Genomic DNA, 21984 nt, shown 5'->3' with positions numbered 1-21984 from the left:
ACCAAAGAGGCGCTGCAAATGTGCCATGCATACAGAATATATTTTGATCCTTTTGATTTGTAGGCTTCAAAAGTGTTTTGATTTCGCAAAGAGCTAAGGGATAATTTGGTTTAGTTCAGCATACAGTCGTATTTGTCATTGTGCTGCCCTTTAAGGTTGATGTGTGCCACACTTCAGGGCCAGGTGAAGTTTTTCTTTACTCTTAAAGAAAAGGGACCCACTCTCGGCTGACTCCACGCCAATCCAAGTCCTTACCTGATGGTTGATAGAACTGGTGGTTTTGGAGTTTCTCCAGGGGTCTTAATGAACAGCATTTTTATTTTTATCAAATATGAATGAATGAATGACACAAAACAGCATGCACTGTTTAGCTGCCTCTTCACTTGTCTTGTTCTTGCATCTTCTTGTGTACACAAGAAAAAGGTTTGTGAGGAAAGAAAGACGAGAAGTCAAGTGAGAATTTCCAATCCCACAAAGTTTCTCGCTTTTGCGCACCTGGTTAATTAAAAATGAACATAATGAATCCATCAAATGAAATGTGTTTGAAAAAAATGGTTGTAAAAGTGTGTGTGGAGGAAGTAAGAGTAGCATGCATGTGTAGTGTGCTGCTGTTCAATGACATCATCCCAGAGTCTGAAAAAAAAAAAAATTGTTGCCTATGCACATGAACCATCCATTTTCATGTAATTGACAAGGTGCATTGTTTCCTTTAAATACAGTTCTTATAATAGAAACATGGATGGCGCACAGTTTTCCTTTCTCTTTTGATTTTGTTTGGGTTAGATACAACTTTTGGGAACCTAGTTACCTGACCAGTCATTTATCCTATTATTCTAAATCTGCTATACTTAACCCGCAGCTCCTGGGCCACATGCTGCTGTTTGGTGACAAGTTGTGGCTCGGATAAGTCCAACTTAACAAAATGAATTACCCCAAATAGAAGGTTAAAAGAGAAAAACATTCCTAGAATGAAAAATGTCATAGCAAGCCACATCCTAGTGTTTTCCTGTACATGGATGTTACAGATATATTCATAGATGCCCAAGTATATATCCGCTGGTCATCCCTTTAGTAAATGCATCGTTTACTGTAAGGTGTGACTTCTCTTGTTAAAACTGAAGCTTCTCATGCCTTTGAAAACAGAGTGACTCATTTGGAAATGCGGTCAGTCTTATTTGAACGTCTTAATTTTGTCAATTGAGCAGAAACACACAAAAATAGCTACGTACTTAGGGAAGACGACGTGGGACAAGGCACTGTGAGAAGGTGCAGTACAGTGTATATATATGTGTGTGCGTGTTTGTGTGTGAGTCTGCTGTGTAGAAAAGAGCATGACCAGAATGGACAGCAAGTGAGATGAGAATATTATAGTCATTTGTGAGACAGATTATAATACATTAGAGATAAAGCACGATTAATATGGTAAATGGACTTGAGCTTGTATAGCGCTTTTCTTGTTTTCTGACTACTCAAAGCGCTTTTACACCACGTCACACCTACACATTCACACCCATTCACACACTGATGGCATAGGCCGCTATGTGACCATCAGAAGTAACTAATCCATTCACACACATTCATACTCCGCCGACAAAGCAGCAGGAACTATTCTGGGATAAGTGTCTTACCCAAGGACATATCAGACATGAGGCTGCAGAAGATATATATATATATATATATATATATATATATATATATATACACATAATATTGATAACCTAATCTTTTCTAATAGGGTATGACTCGCATAAATCTCTGTGGCTCTTGCACATGTTTTGATGAGGTGCATCCCAGCATGCATCAGTCAGTTTGTGTCTTGTGCTTTTCGACTCAGCGTTTTTTTGTGTTGCATCATGTTGGTTGTGCTGTTTGTCGTTCATCAGTCTTTTGCAGTATTTACATACTGTTTTCGTCTTGCTTTTAGGAACCCTTTGAAACCGCTTTGAAACAAGATGTCATCTCAACCTCAAATTCTTCTTTTGTGTCCTCCTCGTTTGCCTCTCTTAATCGGAAAAACACTAGGATAAAAGCAGACAGTGCCCTCTCCTGGTTAAATAAAATATTGCACCTTTTTTTGTGTCATCGATTTAAATTGCCCACATTTGTATACATTTTTAATTGTGTTGCAATGTTTGGTAACATCCTTAATCCTTAACATTAACTTGTATTTAAGTATTTTGTAGCCAAAGATTCCAAAGGACAAATAGGAAATATTTTACAACTCCTGCGAGACTCAAATGTGAAGCAAAAGAATGAAAAGTATTCAGATGCTTTCAAGAAAAAGGATAAAGCAACTTGTTAAAGCAGAGACATGCTGATCAGGGGACCAGAAGGTACATACAAACAACAATATATAGGTCAAGTGACTTCTTCAGAGCCCATAGAGTCAAACAAAACATGCCTCGAGGGATTTCTTTTTCAATTGAAGACTGCATCCATTCACTCCATTTGGGTCTCTGAGCAGCTGAGACACATTAGCGTTATTAACCCACAAAGTCTTTCATTCGTCTCATAGCACAAGCAAACATAAGAGTGGAAAGGACGCTTCGTATTCACATAAAAAAATCAGGAATAAAAGGAATAAAATAGACTTCTAGTGATATAAGGGTACCAGGATTCTACAGCTCAGATTCAACAAAGGTTTTGGTTTTGCCTCTCAAATGGGCAAATTAGAATATCACGCTATTCACTAACAATTTGCAGCTGGAAGCGAGGGGTTTCATAGAGCTGGAAGGGGAAAATGAAAGAAAACAACAGGCATAGTGCGCTCGTGTCAGTGATGCATGTTTAAATCTGTTTTGAACACTCGGTAATGACTCGGAGGTGGAGGTGGTTTTCAGTTCATGCTGCTACATCGTCTCTCTCAAACACGGAAGCTAAAACAAGATCTTTTGAAAAAGAAAATCTATGAAAAAGAACTGTGGTTGGGTAATTCACACTAGCTGATTGTGTGTTACCATGTTCAGAGGATGAGCTCATTGAAGCTGCTGTGTTGTTGTTTATTAAACCTGCTGAATGATCGCTGTGCCCTGTTGGAGTTTATTTGGACTTGAAATGCAAAATGTTCTCCTTGGATAAGACCAAAGTATGTGCCGAACGCTTTTTATTTTATTTTTATTTTTTTAAATAAAGAAATTAGAGGGATTTTGCAGTTGAAACACAATCTCCGTCACAATCTCTGAACACATCAGAGCCTGCATGTTTTGAGGACAACGCCTGGTAGAAAGCAGGAAACGCCGTCTTGGCATGTTGCTAGGCGATGCATTAATATTAATGTTGTCTTATTTTTTATTTTTTTTCAGAGCGTGTGCACTCTCTGCCCCCCTTTGGGATAAACTGAAGCTTAAAGATATCTCCATCTCACTGATACTCCTTTTATCCTTCGTTAAACCTCATATCAAGGGTTTTAATTACGTTCTGCAAATGTGATGCTGCAGAGCTTTGTTGAGGATCACAATTGTCTTCTTGCTTCCTGGTTTGCAGCGCTTGCACCTGGCTTATTTTTGACTTGAGTCTTTGATAAAATAGATATGTGTTTTTATCTGGTCTTGTCTTGTTTGAACATGTAAATGTTTTAGTTTATCATGGTCTCACATTAAAATTAAAGGTCGTTTTACTGGAGTTTAATCACAATTGCATCTGATTCTCACCAAATCTTCAATAATTTCTATCAGAGAAGGAACTGTAAAGCCAAAGCATCCTGCCCGCTCTGTTTTCATCATATCTTTTCCATTAAAAAATCATTTTGAACACAAGAAATCAATCTATTATAGAGCTGGCCCTCTGCCTCACCCTTTCCCCTGCCGGGCTTTTAGCCTGGAGTCTTTGTCGCAGCCTCCCTTCACCTCTCAGCTGCCCTCTTTGAAAAACCATTTTGCTGGCACTGAAACACAGATGTTATCCATCTGATTAAACGTTCAAGGTTACATCTCCAAATACATCAAAGTCTACTTCTCCCAAAAGAGGAAGCGTGACAGCCAATATTTTGGTAGCCTGGAGGTGTAAGCTCTAGTGTCCCCATCATTTTTTTTTTTTTTTTTTTTGGAAATTGGTGTTCCCGCTTAAATTACAAAGTGTTATGGTGATGGAGACTCCAGCAGTAGGTGGGATAAATGGTCCTGAAGGGATCTATCATGGCTTGTCAATACATGAAGTCAGGGAAAGGGTTCGTTAACAAGGAGTTATAGGGTTAATAAAACCTGAAATACTGCCAGGAATGGGATTCTATCAAAACAAAGACAGGTTTTATGATAATTGTTTAACTGTTAGTAAGTTTGTCAAGATAATAAAACTCATGGTGCTTTGTTTTACGTCACTGTAAAGGTGATATATTTTGTGTTCAGAAAAAAAGGCTCTTTATGGATGTCTGGGGTAAATTGACCGAGCATTTAGAATTTTTCAATACATTTTATAGACCAGCAGTTTAAATTTAATAGAGGCGCTGACTGGTTTGCATGTCCCATGTACAGAGGCTGTAGTCTTTAAAGAGGGCGACCAAGGTTCAAATCCGACCCTAGGCTCCTTTCTCACGTCATTCCTTACGCTCTCTCTCTCTCTGATTTCTGACTCTATCCACTGTCCTGTCCCTCTATGATTTAAAAAATGATTTAACACATCGGAGAATCTGCTTATTGCCTCCATGATCTCATCTTATTTTAGATGACAAATTAATCACTGTTGTTACATAATTGTGCTCGATGCTTTTCAATACCACAAGTTTTAGAATGATACAGTGTTTGTGATTTTAATCATCGTTGGTGTCAAAAAGTGCCAAAGCTTAAAAAAACCCCCTCAGATTTAAAGTCATTTTTTAAACATAATGGGTATATTTTTTGTTCAGTTAAGACAGTGTGCAGGAGTTTTCTTGCATTTTGAGGTAATCCAAACAAGAAAAAACACAGTCCTGGGTGCCTAGGTCTTGCATTTTTGAAACTGTGGTATTAATTTTGTTTGGTTTTGTACAGTAACCGTACCACAGTTTTTAAGTGGAATACAGGGATGCAGGAAACATGTTTTTACTAATGATTAAACTTCCAATTATTTGTACGGTTTCTATTTACATACTTATATTACTTTACCCAATTCAAGCCAATGCCGATGTCATGTCTGTGCTTATATAGTTCAGAAATCAGTCAGGAAAACATCCAGCCTTGTTCTGTTCAGAAATAAAAAGGCCTATCAGCATCCCTTAAGGCCATGGATTAAAAGGACGTTTTTATATGTTGTAAACCTTTGCAAGAACAGAACTGTTAAATGAAAATGTCTCGGTTTACACTGAGTTATGTGCTGTAGCTATCTGCTGCTGAAGAGGAGCTGCAGGAAGTGTATGCAGACTATCTCTAGTCACTGTGAGCTTATCATGTCAGGTATCATTGTTAACATACTGATTTAAAAAAAAAAAAAAAAAAAAATTGCAGATAGAAAATACGCTATGTGTGAACAATACAGAACATTACTGGGTCAATGGAAAACCTTTTTCTTCATATTACTGCGTTGTACTGACTGACCAACAGTCTTTATGCTAAGCTAGGCTAACAGCATCCTGCCTCCAGCTCTGCTCTTAAAGTCAAAGAAGTGAGAGTTAATATTGATGTTCCTATCCCTCCATTGAAAAGAAAGCAAATAAACATCACAAGTTCCTCCTGAAAATAATGAAATATTCCGTCATATGAAAATGAAGATCAGTTTTTATCCGCTCGATTCATTTTACAGGCTTGTTGTTTATTTGCTATTTCCTACTGTCAACACCGACTGATTCCTTTTCTCTCTCCCTCCTCTCTAGAGATCGAGAAAATTCAGAAAGATGAGGGGAAGGAAGAGGGGAAGGAAGAGGAGAAGTTCATCGACGTCGTCATTAACAAGAACATGAAACTGGGCCAGAAAGTTTTGATACCAGTCAAGCAGTTTCCTAAAGTAAGTGCTATCCTTAACACCACCAGAGACTTCTGTGAGAATGTGATGTGCACGGATAGAGAATTTTAGATGGTGTTATTTATAGATAATGAAGCCGACTACAGTAGCTCTGCTTTTGATTTAAATTTCTTACAACAGCCACTTGACACATTTTGTTGATGCTTTATGTTATTAGATGTAGCATATTTTCGAGGACAGCATGCAGGTATGCAGCATGTCGGCTGACAGAACTGGGGTAGAACTATATTAGGGATGTTACCTACTGAAGAATTGTTTGAGCTCTTAATGTTACAACTGTAATACTCCCACTCCTCCCTCATACACACACCTCTCTATTACACTGACCTTGCTCAATGACGCTCTGAAGTCTCGCTATATTAATTTGTCAATGAATATTTATGAATATATGATTCAGAGGAATTATCTCGCAGTGGGTTTCATTTTCTTGAGTGTGCGGTGGATTTCTTATAATACACCTCTAGGTTTTTTTTTTTTTTTTTTCAAGTTCAAGAAGTCTACTTTTCATGGAAAATAATATCTTTCGAGGGTGAGAGTATGACTGCAAAGCAGCACATAAGTCACATGTTCAGAGTCCTAGACAGTCGGCTTCACTGTGACCTCCACATGAAGCGGTTTTGAGTGATAACACTGTCGCCACCTTTGAGAGCACTTCAGCGTCGTCCGCCGCGAGGAGCCTAAGCCCAGCTGCAGCATTTATGGAGCCACCCACTTGCTGCATGACAGGGATTTCCCGCTGGGAGCACGACAGGGAGGTTGGTGTAAAAGTGAGAGGGACCGCTCTTAGATGGGGACATCACTCAAGTTTTCACCTCGGCCCTCCGGAGGGAAGGGCAGCGGCAACCTGCGGTGTGTGGATGGGGAGGACAGCAGGGAGGAGACGCAGCAGTCAGGAGTCAAAACCATGAACAAACAAAGCTGACGAAACATGCTGTCTCTGCTCAATATTGTTAGAATTTTGATGTCATGCACTGTTAAATAATATTGAATAAGATCTGCAACTTTAGTTTATGCAACACTTCATGGTAACTTTGAAGACTCACAACACAATGTGTCAGACAACAGACTCTGTTAACACTTTTAAAATTAGATTAGCTGTCTCTGAAAAATATTAACTTGTGAGCACATTCTTTGTATGAGGAGAAACGAAACACTTTATTTTTAATGCAGAAAAATCACCAGACACCCTGTTTACATATTTAAAATTAGCAATTAGCACCAAACATTAACTATAGCTGAGGCTGAAGTTTAGCCTGTCAGGTGTTTTGTTACAAAACAAAGTAGTTAATGAACTAAAATCGTTGATCTAATGAAGTCCTTTGTATAAGAGGTGCGAGAATAACTCAAGTTTCAACTTGACATATTACAAAGTTTTAGGCGCTGATGGCCTAGCGGATAGATCATGCCCTGTGTGGAGGTTGTTGTCCTCGAAGCTGGTGGCACGGGTTTGTCTGACCTGCAGCCCCTTTCTCGCATGTCCATCCCCACCCCCTTTCTCCTGATTTTTTACTCTTTCCACTGTCCTATCAAAAAAAGCTACCCCCCCAAAAAAAAAAAATAAATAAGAAAAACTGTCAAATTCCATAGTAATGGTATTATTTTAATATTATACACAGTGTTCAAATCTTGCTAGTTAAAGTTTCCTCTTTTTCTTTTTTTTATTACTATAATTAAATGAGTCAAATTTAACTTTAAATAAAAACTCCCCTAATTTTTTTTTTTTACACCTCACCAGATTTAAACTTGTTACAAATTTGCCCCTGTAACCTGCTTTGAAGAATTTGTTTTTCGGGCTGCCAATGTTTTGTGCACGTTTCTTTGACACATACTTCCACCAAAGTTACAAAACAGTAACTCTAATTATTTGATCAAATACATTTTTCTTGCACTTTTAAGTGTACTTCATACATGCTTCAGAAACTGCAACTCTTCAAAAAAATCTAAGATTTAAAGTACACTAGAACTTCCTAAACTTTGAGAAAGAGAGTAATTACTCCCACCAGGAGTTAACTTACACTGATAAAAAGCTAAATGTACATATTTACTATTAATTAGTACTAAAGACTATATATGTGGTGTCATCTGGAGGCTGATAGAAGTCTCCCAGGTTCACAGCTTAACAGATTTGCTTTGACAGCTTTGATAAGTAGAGCCACTAATACGCTGTTTAGAGCGCCAACAAGCCACCGAAGGAAGACAAATTCAATTTGTTCCAAGTGACAGGCAGCAATGGCAAGAGTGATCGGTCTGACTTCAATGGGTTTTCTCCTGAGCTGCGAGCATCACCTCTTGGCTTCTGGCATTGAAGTGGTACAGACATTTTTCCAAATAGCCATTTAGGAGCGGCACACGTGGAGAGGTTAAATCCATCCTCCACAAACATAGCTTTTTATCAAAATGAAACGGGGTGGGGGAAAAAAAAAGACGCCACACTGCAAGTTCCAGACTGCTGATACCCTGTGATAAAAATGGAGCTGTTCCCCAGCCGTGATTCGTTAAACCCAACTCTGATGAATTTTTAGACTTTCCAAGATATTGGCAGGAGTGATGATACTCTGGTGTTGGATGGTGTTGGATGGTGTTGGATGGTGTTCTTTTGTTGTGTAATGGACACATTGATGCTGCACACAGAGCTGTCTTTAAAAACAAGACCATGTTTAACTAAAACCTAGTCGGTATAGAAATATAATCTAAGAATATACATCAAGATGTAAGCAGTGTGACACACAATGGCACTCCTACTCAGGGTCTAAAAATACCCCACCTTTTGAACAAGGATGCACTATCAGCACTCATCAGTACAATTCTCCAGATCCGTTGGCCCTCTATTGGAGAGCATTCTTTTGGCAGAAAGCACCGCAGGCCATTAGCGAGGCGTAAGGAGTCCCACTGGTTTATTTCCAGTTCAGACTGTGGCTTTTCTCTGCGCTGGGAGCGGTGATTTATCCTGCTGCTGTCGTTCCTGTCCTGCTGTCCTCAGCACAATCACTCGGCGCTGGTTCTTTGTAAGCATACCTCTCGCCAGGTTCCCAGTATTACATTCAGCAAATGATGAAAAAAAATCTCAGATGCAAGCCCCCCCCCCCTTCCCTCCCTTCCTCCCCCTCCCTCTCTGAACCGCCTTCAAAGTAAGTGTGATTAATCATACTGCCTTTCTCTACTCACATTGGCTGTCTTTCTAATCATCCACATGCTTGTTATGTATCAGCTGAACACAGTGAATGAAAAGAAAATCTTTTATATGTTTTCAGTCAATTGCTCTTTCTCTCGTACTCAATTTGTATTTTATAGTTTTGTGGGACTGACACCATAACAGAGCAGCTAGAGACGACCTGTGATTAAACACATCAGCTTTTATTCTGGTGATTACAGAAGCAGCAGCACAATCCTCTCACACAGTCTAATGACATGAACCAGTACGGGAGCCCAGGCAGGTTTTTGTAAGTCACATAATCCCTCATGATAACTAAAGCATTAGCTAAAGCCCAAAGCATCCATCACAGTGGCAGTCAGATGGATTTTGATTTCTGATAAACAGAAGGGATTACATTTATGTGTTCACTAAGACTTAGAGGATTGTCCATACGAGGAGACGCGTGTGCCTCTGCAAACGTATCGACTCGGTTCTGATGTGTTGAAATGTCGAGATTAAGACTTCTGTCTGACATTTACTGGCATTAGTCAGACAAATATAAAGCAAATCTGCATGATCTCTGTTTAAATAGTCAGGAACTTAAAATAGTGCCAAACAAATACCATTACACCATGTCAATATATTCTCTATAATACTGTCTGAAGTGACTCCAGAGAATGCGTGCTGGGTAAAAATGTATTCCCATGGCTGGATTAATCTGCTACAGAGCCTATCAATTATTAACCCTCTGTTTCGTTCCTTCGCTGTCCATTATGTACAGTATTGTTATACTAAAATGAAACTACTGTGTGATGACTTTTTATTAAATTAGTTAAGAAAATCTTTAAGGACATTGAGGTTTTTGTATATTTCTATAATAATGAAGGTCTTAAATTGATCTTATAAAATACTTCATGCATGGATAAATTTGTTTATAATGAATGAACCCCTTAATAAAAGCAGTGTGTTGTTGAAATGCTTTTAAAAATATCCTTATTATACAAAGAGAAAACTCCAGTGACAGAATTACAGCCAAATTGAAACTCTTACTTGGTAAACTACATAACATACAAGTAAACTGAATAAAACACAAATATATGCACATATAACATGACCAATATGTACAATATCTACTGTATTAAATCATAAAACTATATCGTTAGACATAAGGAAACTTGCTATGTTGAAGTGCTGGCTTCTCTGACTACAATGTATGTCGTCATAAGTTTTTGAGAAGTTGGTGGTTTTAAAGCACCCCCACACGGCCCTTTTACCCTTCCCCCCTCATGTTACCAGGCAAACAGCAAACCAACAGGTGTTGCAGTGATGGAGGCGGGCAAGTGACCTGGTTTAGATACAACTGATTCTACTCGACCTAAAAAGCCTCAACATTTTTTCTAAAGAAACATGGTAACGAGGATAAATATCGGAGATTGGAGTTTTTTGTACAATAGAGAACGATTTGAATGCAGACAGGTTTCAAGATCAATGCGACTGGCTAAACAAGCTTCCGTGTTCTCGTGTTGCTCCTTGACTTAGTTACATATTGCTCCTCTAAATATTAAAAGATGAAAAGTCAAATGGAAATTGTTACATGCAATGATTATTTACATTAACAGATAAACACTGAGCTGAATTAAAAGCAGTGCTAAAGGACTTCAGTTAGCTTTTAAACTTATAAGGAAAGTTGTAAATTTCCTCTTCAATGACAACTTTAAAGAACCAAAAAATAAAAATTACAATAGCTTCTGTATTATAATTACATGTTTGTAGGCTTGTGATTAAACCCTTACAGCACTTGGCTTTAAGGTCAGAGAGACATTTGGATTTGAGAGCTGCAATGGACTGGAAAAACACAGTAGTTTGCACCATTATTTCCGAATGTTATGGGAAAAAAACAATAGTCCATCAATGTAGGTTCCCAACGACAGAATTGAAGAGAAGGTTATAGTGAAGTGCCAAGGGGGGCTTTTACCGTGCTCTCAAATATTATTAGGGCAGTTGTATTATTGTCTTAAAATTTAACTAGATTTTACCAACACACAGTATAGAACACAAAGTATGATATCCCATTTGACCAATATGTCTTTCTTTTGTGATTTAAAGTGTTTCTAGGGCATATATTCAGACAGTTGAGCTACAACAGAAAACAAGAGAGGGTGAGATATAACTAAGGTCCCTGGGCAGAATGACACTGGGGATTTGTGTAGGTAGTCCTCCACCTGCTCTCCATCTTAATGTCTAAACCCTGAGGGATCTCAAACTTCACATAGATTCTGCTTTCTTTATTTTGTACTTTCACAAATAGGTTGAAAAACTGGACCTCTGCCCATATACTGTATATATAAAAAAGAGACAGAAATTACATCTCTTACAAACATTAAAGAGTTCTGTTCCTTGCTGCATTTGACACTTGTCTTGTTTGGAGTGACAACGTAATTAAATAAGACACACTTTTACCCGAAGGACATTCATTTAACACAATGTTTAAAAACTGACATTCAGTCCTTAAGAACAAAAATCAAGCTCAAAAAACAATCTTTAATTAGCCAAGTTATCAGAGGAGGACTTTGTTCAGGTGTTCTTGTGAATCAGTTGGTTTTCATGACCTTATGACTCCATGATGTGCTGTATTTGAATTAAGACAAAGCAACACGGCAGATCTCTGGATCTTTCCATTTTCACCCCAAAACCCAAATCTATTATTGGCTTTTTGCCTAATCAGAGGCGGGACTTGAGTACAAATAAATTATTCTGGCTGTTTTTCAAAATGCTATTATTGGTAGTACTTTCTGCTTCAACAGTGGCAGGAAGTTTTGAAGAAAAGTTACTATTTCAAGTCGGCAACTACCACTGTGATCTGAGTTTGAACATTAGATGAACCTCATCAGGTGTCGCCATGTTTATTTACATTACACCATGCAAATCTGGAATCTATACTTCGCTGTTTGAGGTGGTATGATTTATGTGGTGCTCCCTCTAAACTATAAGAATCCTACAGTAGCATGTGTAGTACATAGGCAAGTATGAGAACATAAACTGATGGTTTAAAAACAACTATATTTAAGCCTTAACTGTTTCCCTGGTTTCAAGGAAAACTCAAACTAAATCCATGTTTGGCTCAATTTCTGTGCCACAGTCTGCTCAGATTTCCCATTCATGTAAATTTGCTCCTTCAGTCTCTCAGCCTGATGTCCATGTATGCACAGTTGCTACTCTATGATTTGAAAGAAACACTGTTGTGCTTAGTTATGACCAGAAAAACAGCTTCTCTCAAAGTGTTCTTTTTACCCTTTGGCATTTAGAACACTGTTGGTAGACTGAGGGCTGGGGATGCGTCCAAGCAACCCAAACAAAAGCTTCAGTAAAAGAGGTCTGCTGCTGCATGTGTGAAATCACTGTTCAAGGGATGTCATAGCTCAATGATCAAGGCTCTATCCAGGTGGAAATGATGGATGCACGGGGCATCAGTTAAACTCAGCACATTTAAAACATTTCCTGACACCCTCTGTTCGCCCCGGTAGCCATGTCTCCTTTGATGATCCTTTTGTAAAAGTGAATACATTAGAGGCAGGATCGATCATGTTTGCATAGGAAAAACAATCCTGACACAGAAATGTTAATTACTCTGCACTTTCTTTTTCACTTGATGTTTTGGAACATTTTTGGTGAGGTATGAAATGGACCAGTGGAAGCACCAGAGTCCTAACACTGTTTTACATATTCATCAATCCAAGGTCATAACTTTGCAGGAAGCCATTCTATACTCCCTATTGTGAGTGTAGGAAAGGGTTCAGCACAGCAGGACAATGGATTTTAGTTGTTCTCACTCCCAATTAGTCAAACAGGACAGATCTGGCACACTTCAGAATATGTTGTGCAGATACTCCTTTTAGCATTGTTTCCGATCATTTGTAGTTTCTTCTGCTTGGTTTAGTTTGTGGTTTAGGAGACTGAACCAAGGGCATAATGTCAGCTTCTGGTGATTGCGGGGGGCGATGGATGGGTCAAATACTGACTTCTTGATTAATAGTTGTGTTGGTTACATAAGTAACCTCCAATGTGTATGTAAGTCATGACAAATATGCTGGTTTACTTAGATGATTGATGCATGGTTCCTAACAAACTTTACAAACATTATTCACTACTTAAAAGCCAATAATGCCATTTTTTTCTAATGCTACCAAATAGCCCAGGTGACAGAAACTTAACTGAGTAGTGGTGCACCAGATTTGGTTTACCCTCGATCTGTGACCCATGATCTGTACGAATCACTCCCAGTGGTTTGGAACGCATTTTAGCACATCGATGTAGTATTTTACCATCGTGGGGATGGTAACATTGTAACGGTGTGTCCACTTTTATCAGTTTACTCTCGCTGTGTCTGTATTTATCATGCATCATGGGCTATGGCTCCTTTGACAATGGTCAGTAGCTTAACCAGAGATGCACTGATGTCATTGGACGATTCCAATTTCCAAATTCTGACCTCACTTGATACTGATTTTGGCTGATTTTCTCTCTTTTAGAAAAAATCTTGTTTTTGTAAACAGTAAATGTACTTGAGCTTGTATAACGCTTTTTCTATTCTTGTGACTACTCAAAGCATTTTTTTTAGGTCACAACCATTCAGATACTGGTGGCAGAGGCTGATATGTAAATTGACCATCAGAAGTAAATGATCCATTCATTCACACGCCGCCGAAGCAGCGGGAGCAACTTGGCGTTAAGTGGCTTGCCCAAGAATTCTTTAGACACGTGGCTGCAGGAGATGGGGATCAAGCCTCCAACCTTGCGGTATAGAGGCGACCGATACCAACTGAGCCAAAGCCGCCCCTTTTTGTAGATTACAGCAGACTTGTTATTCACAGAAGGATTTCTTTCTAAGGTTGATATACTTAGCTTGGGGATAGTGTTGTAAAGATGATGCAGCTTTCTATAAAACAGACTATTGTAGTCAGATGTTTGGATGACTGATTGAAAAATGTATAAATCAGAAAATTGAGAAAGTGATACATGATGATGTGCAGAGATAGACTGTGATTCATTGTTCCTTCAAATGCACAGTTACAGTCATGGCAAGCTAAAGACTAGAAAAGTTATCAGTATTTTAGTGGGGGATCCGAATTTTTTTTTCCATTGACATAAATCTGTGATTCGATACAAACCTCAAGATTTCAATTTCATTGCATCCCCTCGCAGTTATGTTCTTCAACATAATCAAACTGCAACCTTTGAGCCACAACTAATGTTGTAATATAAAGTCACAACATTTCAGAAAGCTGTATTTTGGAAGTTTTACTGGGCCTTATTGACTGGATGCTGTATTATTGCTAATGTGACCTTGGAGACCAATGCATGCAAAACTAATCCCACAAACACTGGGCCACAGTGACCATGATTCCATATTTGACAAGATAGCTGTGAGAACCATGTTGTCTTTTTATGATTCAATCCAGTGTCAGGAAGTGTAGTAATTATAAAAGTTGAAGGAACACACAGTGAGAAGAACTGCTGGATTTCAACCTGGCCAAAATGAAAAAAACCCAACAGTCAGTTTCTGCCTCAGAGCAAATCTCTAAACCTCCACTCTGAAATCCGTCACCCAGGAATTGGCAGAAGCCTCCTAATAAGCACTCTCTTTCTGAACAAAAGGCAGGAGTGATATAGGTGAGGTGTAGAGCCAAACAGGCTGTTTCTTTTTTACCTCCTTCTAGCTAATTGATGACTTCGATGGTTGAGGGAGAGAGCTGAAACGCTGTTCAAGTAAAACATGAAAACAGGGAGAACAGCATCATTCAGCCTTTTGTCTCCCTGACTGTCTGCAGCTGCTGCTGGGATGGTGTTAAACCTGTGTAAAGGTTGTATGACTAAGACGTGTCTGCACACGGCCTACCTCCTGGACACAGCAATGCATAACATTTGGGTTTCATGTATAAAAAGCGGTGACCTTGTGAGGTAATCTAAGCTGGGAAGCCTTTGATGGATGGCGACATGCCAGAGGTGATCAATTTCCATGTTAGCTCAAACCATCACATTATCATAATGCTGCACATTGAAAGTTTAGTTACATACGCCGGGTAACATGCAGGAAATATTCTTGACTGATATCATAATCGTTCTGATTTCTTAGAAGGATATCTGCAGAAGGTACGGGCAATATGAAGATGGAAGGAAAAACATACTGCATATTTCATGAATGTAATATGCAGTATTTCATTATTTTCCTGAACTAAGTTTTAAAGGGGTTCTCCAATTATACATTTAAAAGTGCTTTGCAGGTCAAGGGAAGGGAAGTAGAGCATTGAAATCATGCGTATAAAGTCTAATTATCAGAGAACAACTCACTTGACATCCCATTGTGGGAAATAAATCAAAGTTTAAAGATTGAGCATATCTTTGATTCTCCTTCATAGATTTTGACCATTTTCCTTGCCTATCTTTGAATTTTGATAATTAAGAACAGAAATGTCATGAAAAGCCCTGTTTCCACCAAGCGGTTCAGTTTGGTTCGGTATATACAGTACCCATTTATTTGCGTTTCCACTATCAAAGTTGGGAATGGTACCAAAATAAAGGCTCGGTACCGTCCTACTTTTTTGGTACCCTTCTGTTGGGGTGCCAAGGGTATCGAGCCGACCCTAAAGGGTCCCTTGTTTACTGTTTCCTTGGTGTTCTTGAATGTTTAACTTATAGCGGGCTGCACTGTGTTGGGCTGCTATGATGTCACACTATTACACAGCTGACGCGGCTATCTCCATCTGGATTACACTCCGCTTACCAAATAAGGGAACGGTTGGCTGTGAAAACGCAAGCGAGTTTAGGGTTTACCGTAAAAACTGTACTGAACCAAACCAGACTGCTTGGTGGAAATGAGGCTATAGTGAGTTAGGTTTGGTTGTGACACCTTATTTGTCTCTGTCTCTCTCTTTCCCATCACATCTCTACATGCATCTGTCTAATAAAAGCACCAACAAAAACATTAGAAAATGGTCTCGGCAATTTTCCAAAGGGCTTACCCTAACAACTAACTTAACAACGACTTAATGGATTATGCTAAAGATTTATTTTAATGATGTGGATTTATTTAATTACCCCACAAACATGCAGCTAAGCTCTTGATAAGCTCAACCAAAATGTAATTTGCATCAATAACAACAAAACAATTTTGTTTTGTGCAATCACAGCGTATCTTTGTGCATTATAAAGCTTTAACCCGTTGGAAAGTTGACACGGTGAACCTGGGATATAACATCTCAGAAATGCTTCCATACTGACTCTTATCCACACTTGACAGTCAAACCTGCTGATGAGTTTTCATTAGCTTCACACTCTGAATGAGCCTGCAGTGATTGACATAAGGCATGTCTTTGCTCTTTATCTCAAACGCACAGATTCTGATTGATCTGCGCTCTCGCTCTCTGTTGCAGTTTAACTTTGTCGGCAAACTCCTCGGGCCACGCGGGAACTCGTTAAAGAGACTACAGGAGGACACTCTCACAAAGATGTCAATTCTCGGAAAAGGATCCATGAGAGACAAAGAAAAGGTAACACTCCACTGTTTTTTTTTTTTTTTCATTTCTGGCCCTGCTCTCGTTGCTCTTTCACTCTTACCTCCACACATCTTTATTTTTTTTTATCTTGGTATGCTGCGGTAAGTCTTTCACAGTTTGAAGTGAAGAGCGGCTGGATCTACTTTCAAGTGAAGGAAGGGGAACTTTAATAAGTAATACACATTAATACTGAAATACACATTTTTAGATGAACTAACACATTGATACAAAGTCACAGTTAGCTGCTCAGTTAAAGGGATACTTCACCCATTTTCATCAAGTTTTGTATCATTAGAAACCTTGCAGTATTTTTGAATGGTCGTGCATCCCGCCCTTCATATTCCCCTGAGATGGGAAATCTTTGTATTTCTAAGTCTGAAAAGGAGCTTCCAGTGACGCAAAATGACGATTTTTGCGTCACTGGAAGCTGTTGTTGTTAGCGGGGTGAAACTACAACGCTAGATCCTCATATATTAGACCACTGAAGCTACAGACCAATCACAGATCAGTGGGTGGGAACTCACTCCCAGAATCGAAACTTAATGTTCGCCATATTGCTTGGAAGCTATGCTAACAGGCTCTATGGAGAAAGCTGATAATGGCAAAAAAATATAAACGGCTGCTGCTGACAGGCTGGTCTTGTGTCTTGGCGGCCGCTGGCCGCCGGCGCCATAAGGCCTGCCTGTCGGCGGCGGTGAGGACGAGGAGCCCAGGCCGGCTCGAGCTGGGGCGGACTGGTAGTGTCAGTGCTCTCACTGTTTGCCTATGGACACAGACATAGTCTGTTTTCTGCCAGGAATTTCCAAGATCAATTCTGGAAGAAATCTCGGAATCAGTTGAGGACTTGTGTTGAAGTAAATATGTCTGTAAATGTTTTTATTGCTATATTTCTACTGCTATATTGTATATTTTGGAGAAACTGTAACGATCCTCTGGGATTAATAAAGTATTTCTGATTATGATTCTGAACTAGAGGACCTTAGTGGGAGTGGTCTGTGGTGCTGTGCATTCTGGGATTAGGTGTCTTTCATCCACATGAGCCAAAAAGACACTTTCTGCCTTTTCTCGACCAAGAAGGCACCAACTTCAAAATGTATTTCACAATTCTACAACATATATGACCCAATGTCAATACAGATTCATGTTTCAACGGGTGAAGTATCCCTTTAAAGCTCTTACAAATATTTATTCAACCACATCATCCAACAATGAACACATTGAAAGTATGACGTTAAGAAATATCAGACATTAACACAATAGATGCTTATTTTATTGTTTTTATTGAGTAGATGCCTCTTCTTATCAAACTGTTTTTTTTCTTGCATCACACCATTTTGCATGTTTCAACCTTTCTTGCTCTTCATTTTTTACTCTCATATTATAACTCACTCAATGCTCACCTTGAATGAAAGCTGTTCAACACCTAAACTGCTTCGTCTAGGTCAGAACTTCTGCCACTCATTTTCTTTTTGTCCGTCTTAACCACAGCACATCAATAATGTACATGTAGTCCTATAGACATACAAAACTAAATCAGTTCACCTTTCATGTCTGCAAAACACACTCATGCTGCATTGTAAAAAACCTATATCCATACCCAAAATGTTCTTTTGCTAATTCACATTTAACACATTTGTATTTGATTATTTTCTTTCTCTAAGCACACATATTCATTTCTAGTACAAATACATGGAGAACATATAGACAAGACTACTTATGTTTAGTACAACATGTTGCTCTCCCCTTAAATAGAAAAGGAAATGGATGGAATATAATAATTTTCTCAAATATTCTTAAACTGAACATTTTGTTAACACTTTGAAATTAAGATCACAATATTCACCATTAACTAGTTGCTCATTAGCATGCTAATTAACAACATACTGGCTGCTTATTAGTCATTACTGAGCACTCATTAGTACCTTATTCTACACGACCATAGTCTATAGCTAATAAACCATTTACTAAGAGTTTGCCCTCCTAATTACCCTTCTAATTATGGCTAACTGATAAGAAAGTTGTTGTATAAGAATTATGTCATAAAACATTATGTCAGTTGTAAAAAACTTGGTTTTATGTGTATGTGTTTATGTATGTGCATATATGTGTGTGTACTAATGTATATGCTATACATACTCTGTTTAACTTCTTTTTTCTTTTATAGCCCCCTCATATAATGTGGTCTATTTACCCTGAATACTCATACTGTGTTTCTTTTTTTTTTTGTAACTGGTTGAATGGCCAAGCTGTGATCTAGTTGTCTCTTTTTTTAGCGTGAGAGGTAGTAACTCTCCATGCCAGCAGGCGGGGGTAGTTTCTAATCGTCATTCCAAAAAGGGGAAACTGGAAGAGGACGAGGAAGAACGCTATGACCGTTATGATATTGAAAACCTTTTCTTACCGCTGTCGGTCAACACTCGTAATATAGGTACTTCTAATCGAGAATAATGTCTGATAAAAGTGTGAAAATGGCATTGGCTTTGTAGCCCTTGGTCTTTTATTAGTGGAAGATGCACAGAAGAGGTGCTTCTGTTTTTCTTGTGCACTGGCATTCCTGTTACGCTTAGCTGAACAGCCAATCAGAGAAATTCCCCCCACCAACTGCAACGGCCGACGCCGATTAAACATGTGGAATCCGCCGCAAAAAGGCAGTGGAGGGCCGATTGGTAGCGACTGAACCGGACACACCACAAAAACTAGGGCGACGATCACTCACAGACGGTCCAACTAGGTCTGATCTCCTGGGTGTGTCAGGGCCTTAAAACTACATTATATTACTGAAAAACCCATCAAAATAATCTCTGTATGTCACAAAACTCAATTAAAAACATTTGTGTGAAAAAAAAAAAAAAAAACTTTCTTACATTATAAATTAAAATGGGTTACACTTTAAAATAAAAAGTATATGTGTATAATGTATAACCAAAGTTGTATTGATTTTCTGTGTAGCCTAACGCCACTGATTTCTTTTGTATCCTGGATGAACTAGTTCAATCTAGTGCATCCAATCAAGACACTAGATGTTTCTACTTATTTGTTAACATAAAACATGTCAATAGAAAATGATACTTTCTCTTGAGTACATGTTGGAACTTTTCTCCATATGTTCCATGTTTTCAAAGGAGCTGACTTGAAGCAGTTTTTAGTCTGAAATGTAGTTGATGCATTTTAGATGACAAGAATTCGAAAATGTGAATCTATAAAGCTGTAATTTATTTATTCTTACAAATATGAACACATGGAGCAAGTGTCGTCTTTTTGATTTTTGTTTCTCTTAGCTTTTAATGTGTGTTGCATTTTAGAAAGGCTGCAGTCACCCCCCAGTAACTCCGACTACATTTGACTGACAGCTCATGGGTAACATGGATCTCATACGGTTTAGAAAAACAGCTTCATGTTGAAAACAACTTTCAAAAGTTTATGGAAATGTGAATGATCTTTGGGCCTTAAAAGCATGTCTCACATCTCTCAAAGGCTGCTCTCACATCATAAACACAACACACAGTCATATATAGAGAGCAGACTGTACACACATATACGTCTCTCTGAAACCCTCTGATTAAAAGAAAAGAAGATACAAAGACGATGTGTCTGAAGGAACGTCTCAAACTGGAAATTTCAAACACAGTGCAGTTTGATGACCTCGATCATCAGTGGTGGGTACATAAAGAGAGGAGATAAATGTCAGGTCTTTAGCAGCAGAATTGATAGCAGACTGGACTGGTTAACAGAGAATAAATCGACTTCACTCGGCTGGTCTGCATCCCTCCTCTCGGTCTGTTTGTCAGGGCTGATTTGTTGGCAGCGTTGATCCGCCATATCATACGACACATTCCTTTTGATTGCTGTGATCAATAGTCTTTGAGGGTCGACTCCTTTTGAGAAGCTGGAGAAAAGATCTGTCATGGAGATGTGCTGACCTCGGCAGCCCTAACCTGTCTGCACAAACACAGTACGCAATTTATGACTGACAGGTTTCTGTCGAGGACACGCCGAGCAGCGCTGCTTCCTCTTTTTTAAGGGGGGGGGGTGCAGGGGGGATACACCCATGCTCCAAAAACTGTATTTTATCTTCTGCTGGATGCTGACTGTCTGCTTTCGGCTTCATGAGAAGTGTAATCATCGTTTTTAGACCTTGAAATGCCTCTTGTAGGTCAGGAAACTGCAGAAAAAAAAAAAAGGTCTACTTTCAAGGCTTTTTCAAGTGCACTAAAACAAAGATGTCTGCTATGAAAAAGACACTGTGGCTTTTAAAGACGCGGCTCTATTTATATCAGAAATACTTAACATGCTGTACTGTATGTCTGGGTAGCCTATTATCGACAAGAAAAGAAAGGTAATGTACAATTTTCACCCAGCAGAACTCATTAGATGGAGATGTAATGGCAGGCTTGCCACTGAGAAAATACAGTACACTAGATGTGTTGGAGTCTGGAACAATGCTCAGTTCATTCCCTTTTTAAGCTTCTGCATACTATGGAGTTGCTGCAAAGAGCCGGGATAATTGCGCAGATATTAGCTGCTGCACCACCTTGATCTTGTGTTGACAAGAATGTGAGTGCAGAGTTGTTGAAAGGCTCCGAGCTGCCGGAGTCAGAGTCTCCCCGCCTGGTTATGGCACCTCGGCTGTCCTGCCGCTGTCAGAGCAGGATGATGTAAAGGCATCTGTGTTCCGCACCCCTTCTCGTTAGCCCAGTGATTAACTCATCCATTTTCCTTCCCTGGGACTTGTACTCCCTCTTTAATTTTCCTGATAGACAAAACTATCACATCGTCTTCGATTCACTTTTGCTAAGTCCTGCGTCGGCTCTAATTGCCAGCTGCTTGTGAGAAACACCTCCTCTGTCTATAGGAGGAGTGGTCTCTGTGTGAGAGAACAAAGAAATCACCAGCTGTGCATGTATCATGTAACTAAATCAGGAGTCTGTCTTTATTTAAAGATGTGGGAAAAATCTTAATTGAATCACATTATCTAAACTCTGTCGGTGTGGTTGGATCTTACACCCTGTGGAGGTTGTTGCCTTATTCTTCTTTGGAAACCATCAAATGCACATGACTCTATGGAATAACCCTGTTACTAGAAGTAGGATTCATGTTGGATAAAAAAAAAAACTATGAACAGAACCAACCAGAAACAAAACAATATAATCATGAAAATATTGATGCGCTATAATTAGAGCCTTATTAATGACAATAGATGTACATTTTAGCATTTAACCATAGTCTGTTGATTTGAACTATAATTATTCTGCTATAATAACCATTATCAGTCCTCACCTTTTCATTGTCATTTTAGTTTCTAATGTTAATATTAGACTGATGCTCTGTGTGTCTGTGTCCATCTCGGGCGGCTGTGGCTCAGTCGCC

The 21984-nt window shown here is 38.9% G+C and overlaps 1 protein-coding gene across 3 annotated transcripts in view; it reads left to right on the top strand.

Annotated features, from left to right (window-relative positions):
- The window catches only part of khdrbs3 (KH domain containing, RNA binding, signal transduction associated 3), a 126051-nt gene that overhangs the window by 48974 nt on the left and 55093 nt on the right, over positions 1-21984 (top strand). For 2 of the 3 annotated variants that reach the window (XM_065948301.1, XM_020644121.3), the window contains exons 2-3: positions 5783-5913; positions 16495-16611. In XM_065948301.1, the coding sequence (XP_065804373.1) occupies positions 5783-5913; positions 16495-16611 (248 nt within the window). The remainder of the gene's footprint in view (positions 1-5782; positions 5914-16494; positions 16612-21984) is intronic. The other variant, XM_065948302.1, reaches the window with a different exon arrangement.

The sequence above is a fragment of the Labrus bergylta genome, chromosome 19 (genome assembly GCF_963930695.1).
Source record: "Labrus bergylta chromosome 19, fLabBer1.1, whole genome shotgun sequence".
In the NCBI taxonomy this organism is placed as follows: Eukaryota; Metazoa; Chordata; class Actinopteri; order Labriformes; family Labridae; genus Labrus; species Labrus bergylta.
The sequence above is the reverse complement of the archived record's forward strand: the minus strand, read 5'-3'. Positions and strand labels throughout refer to the sequence as shown.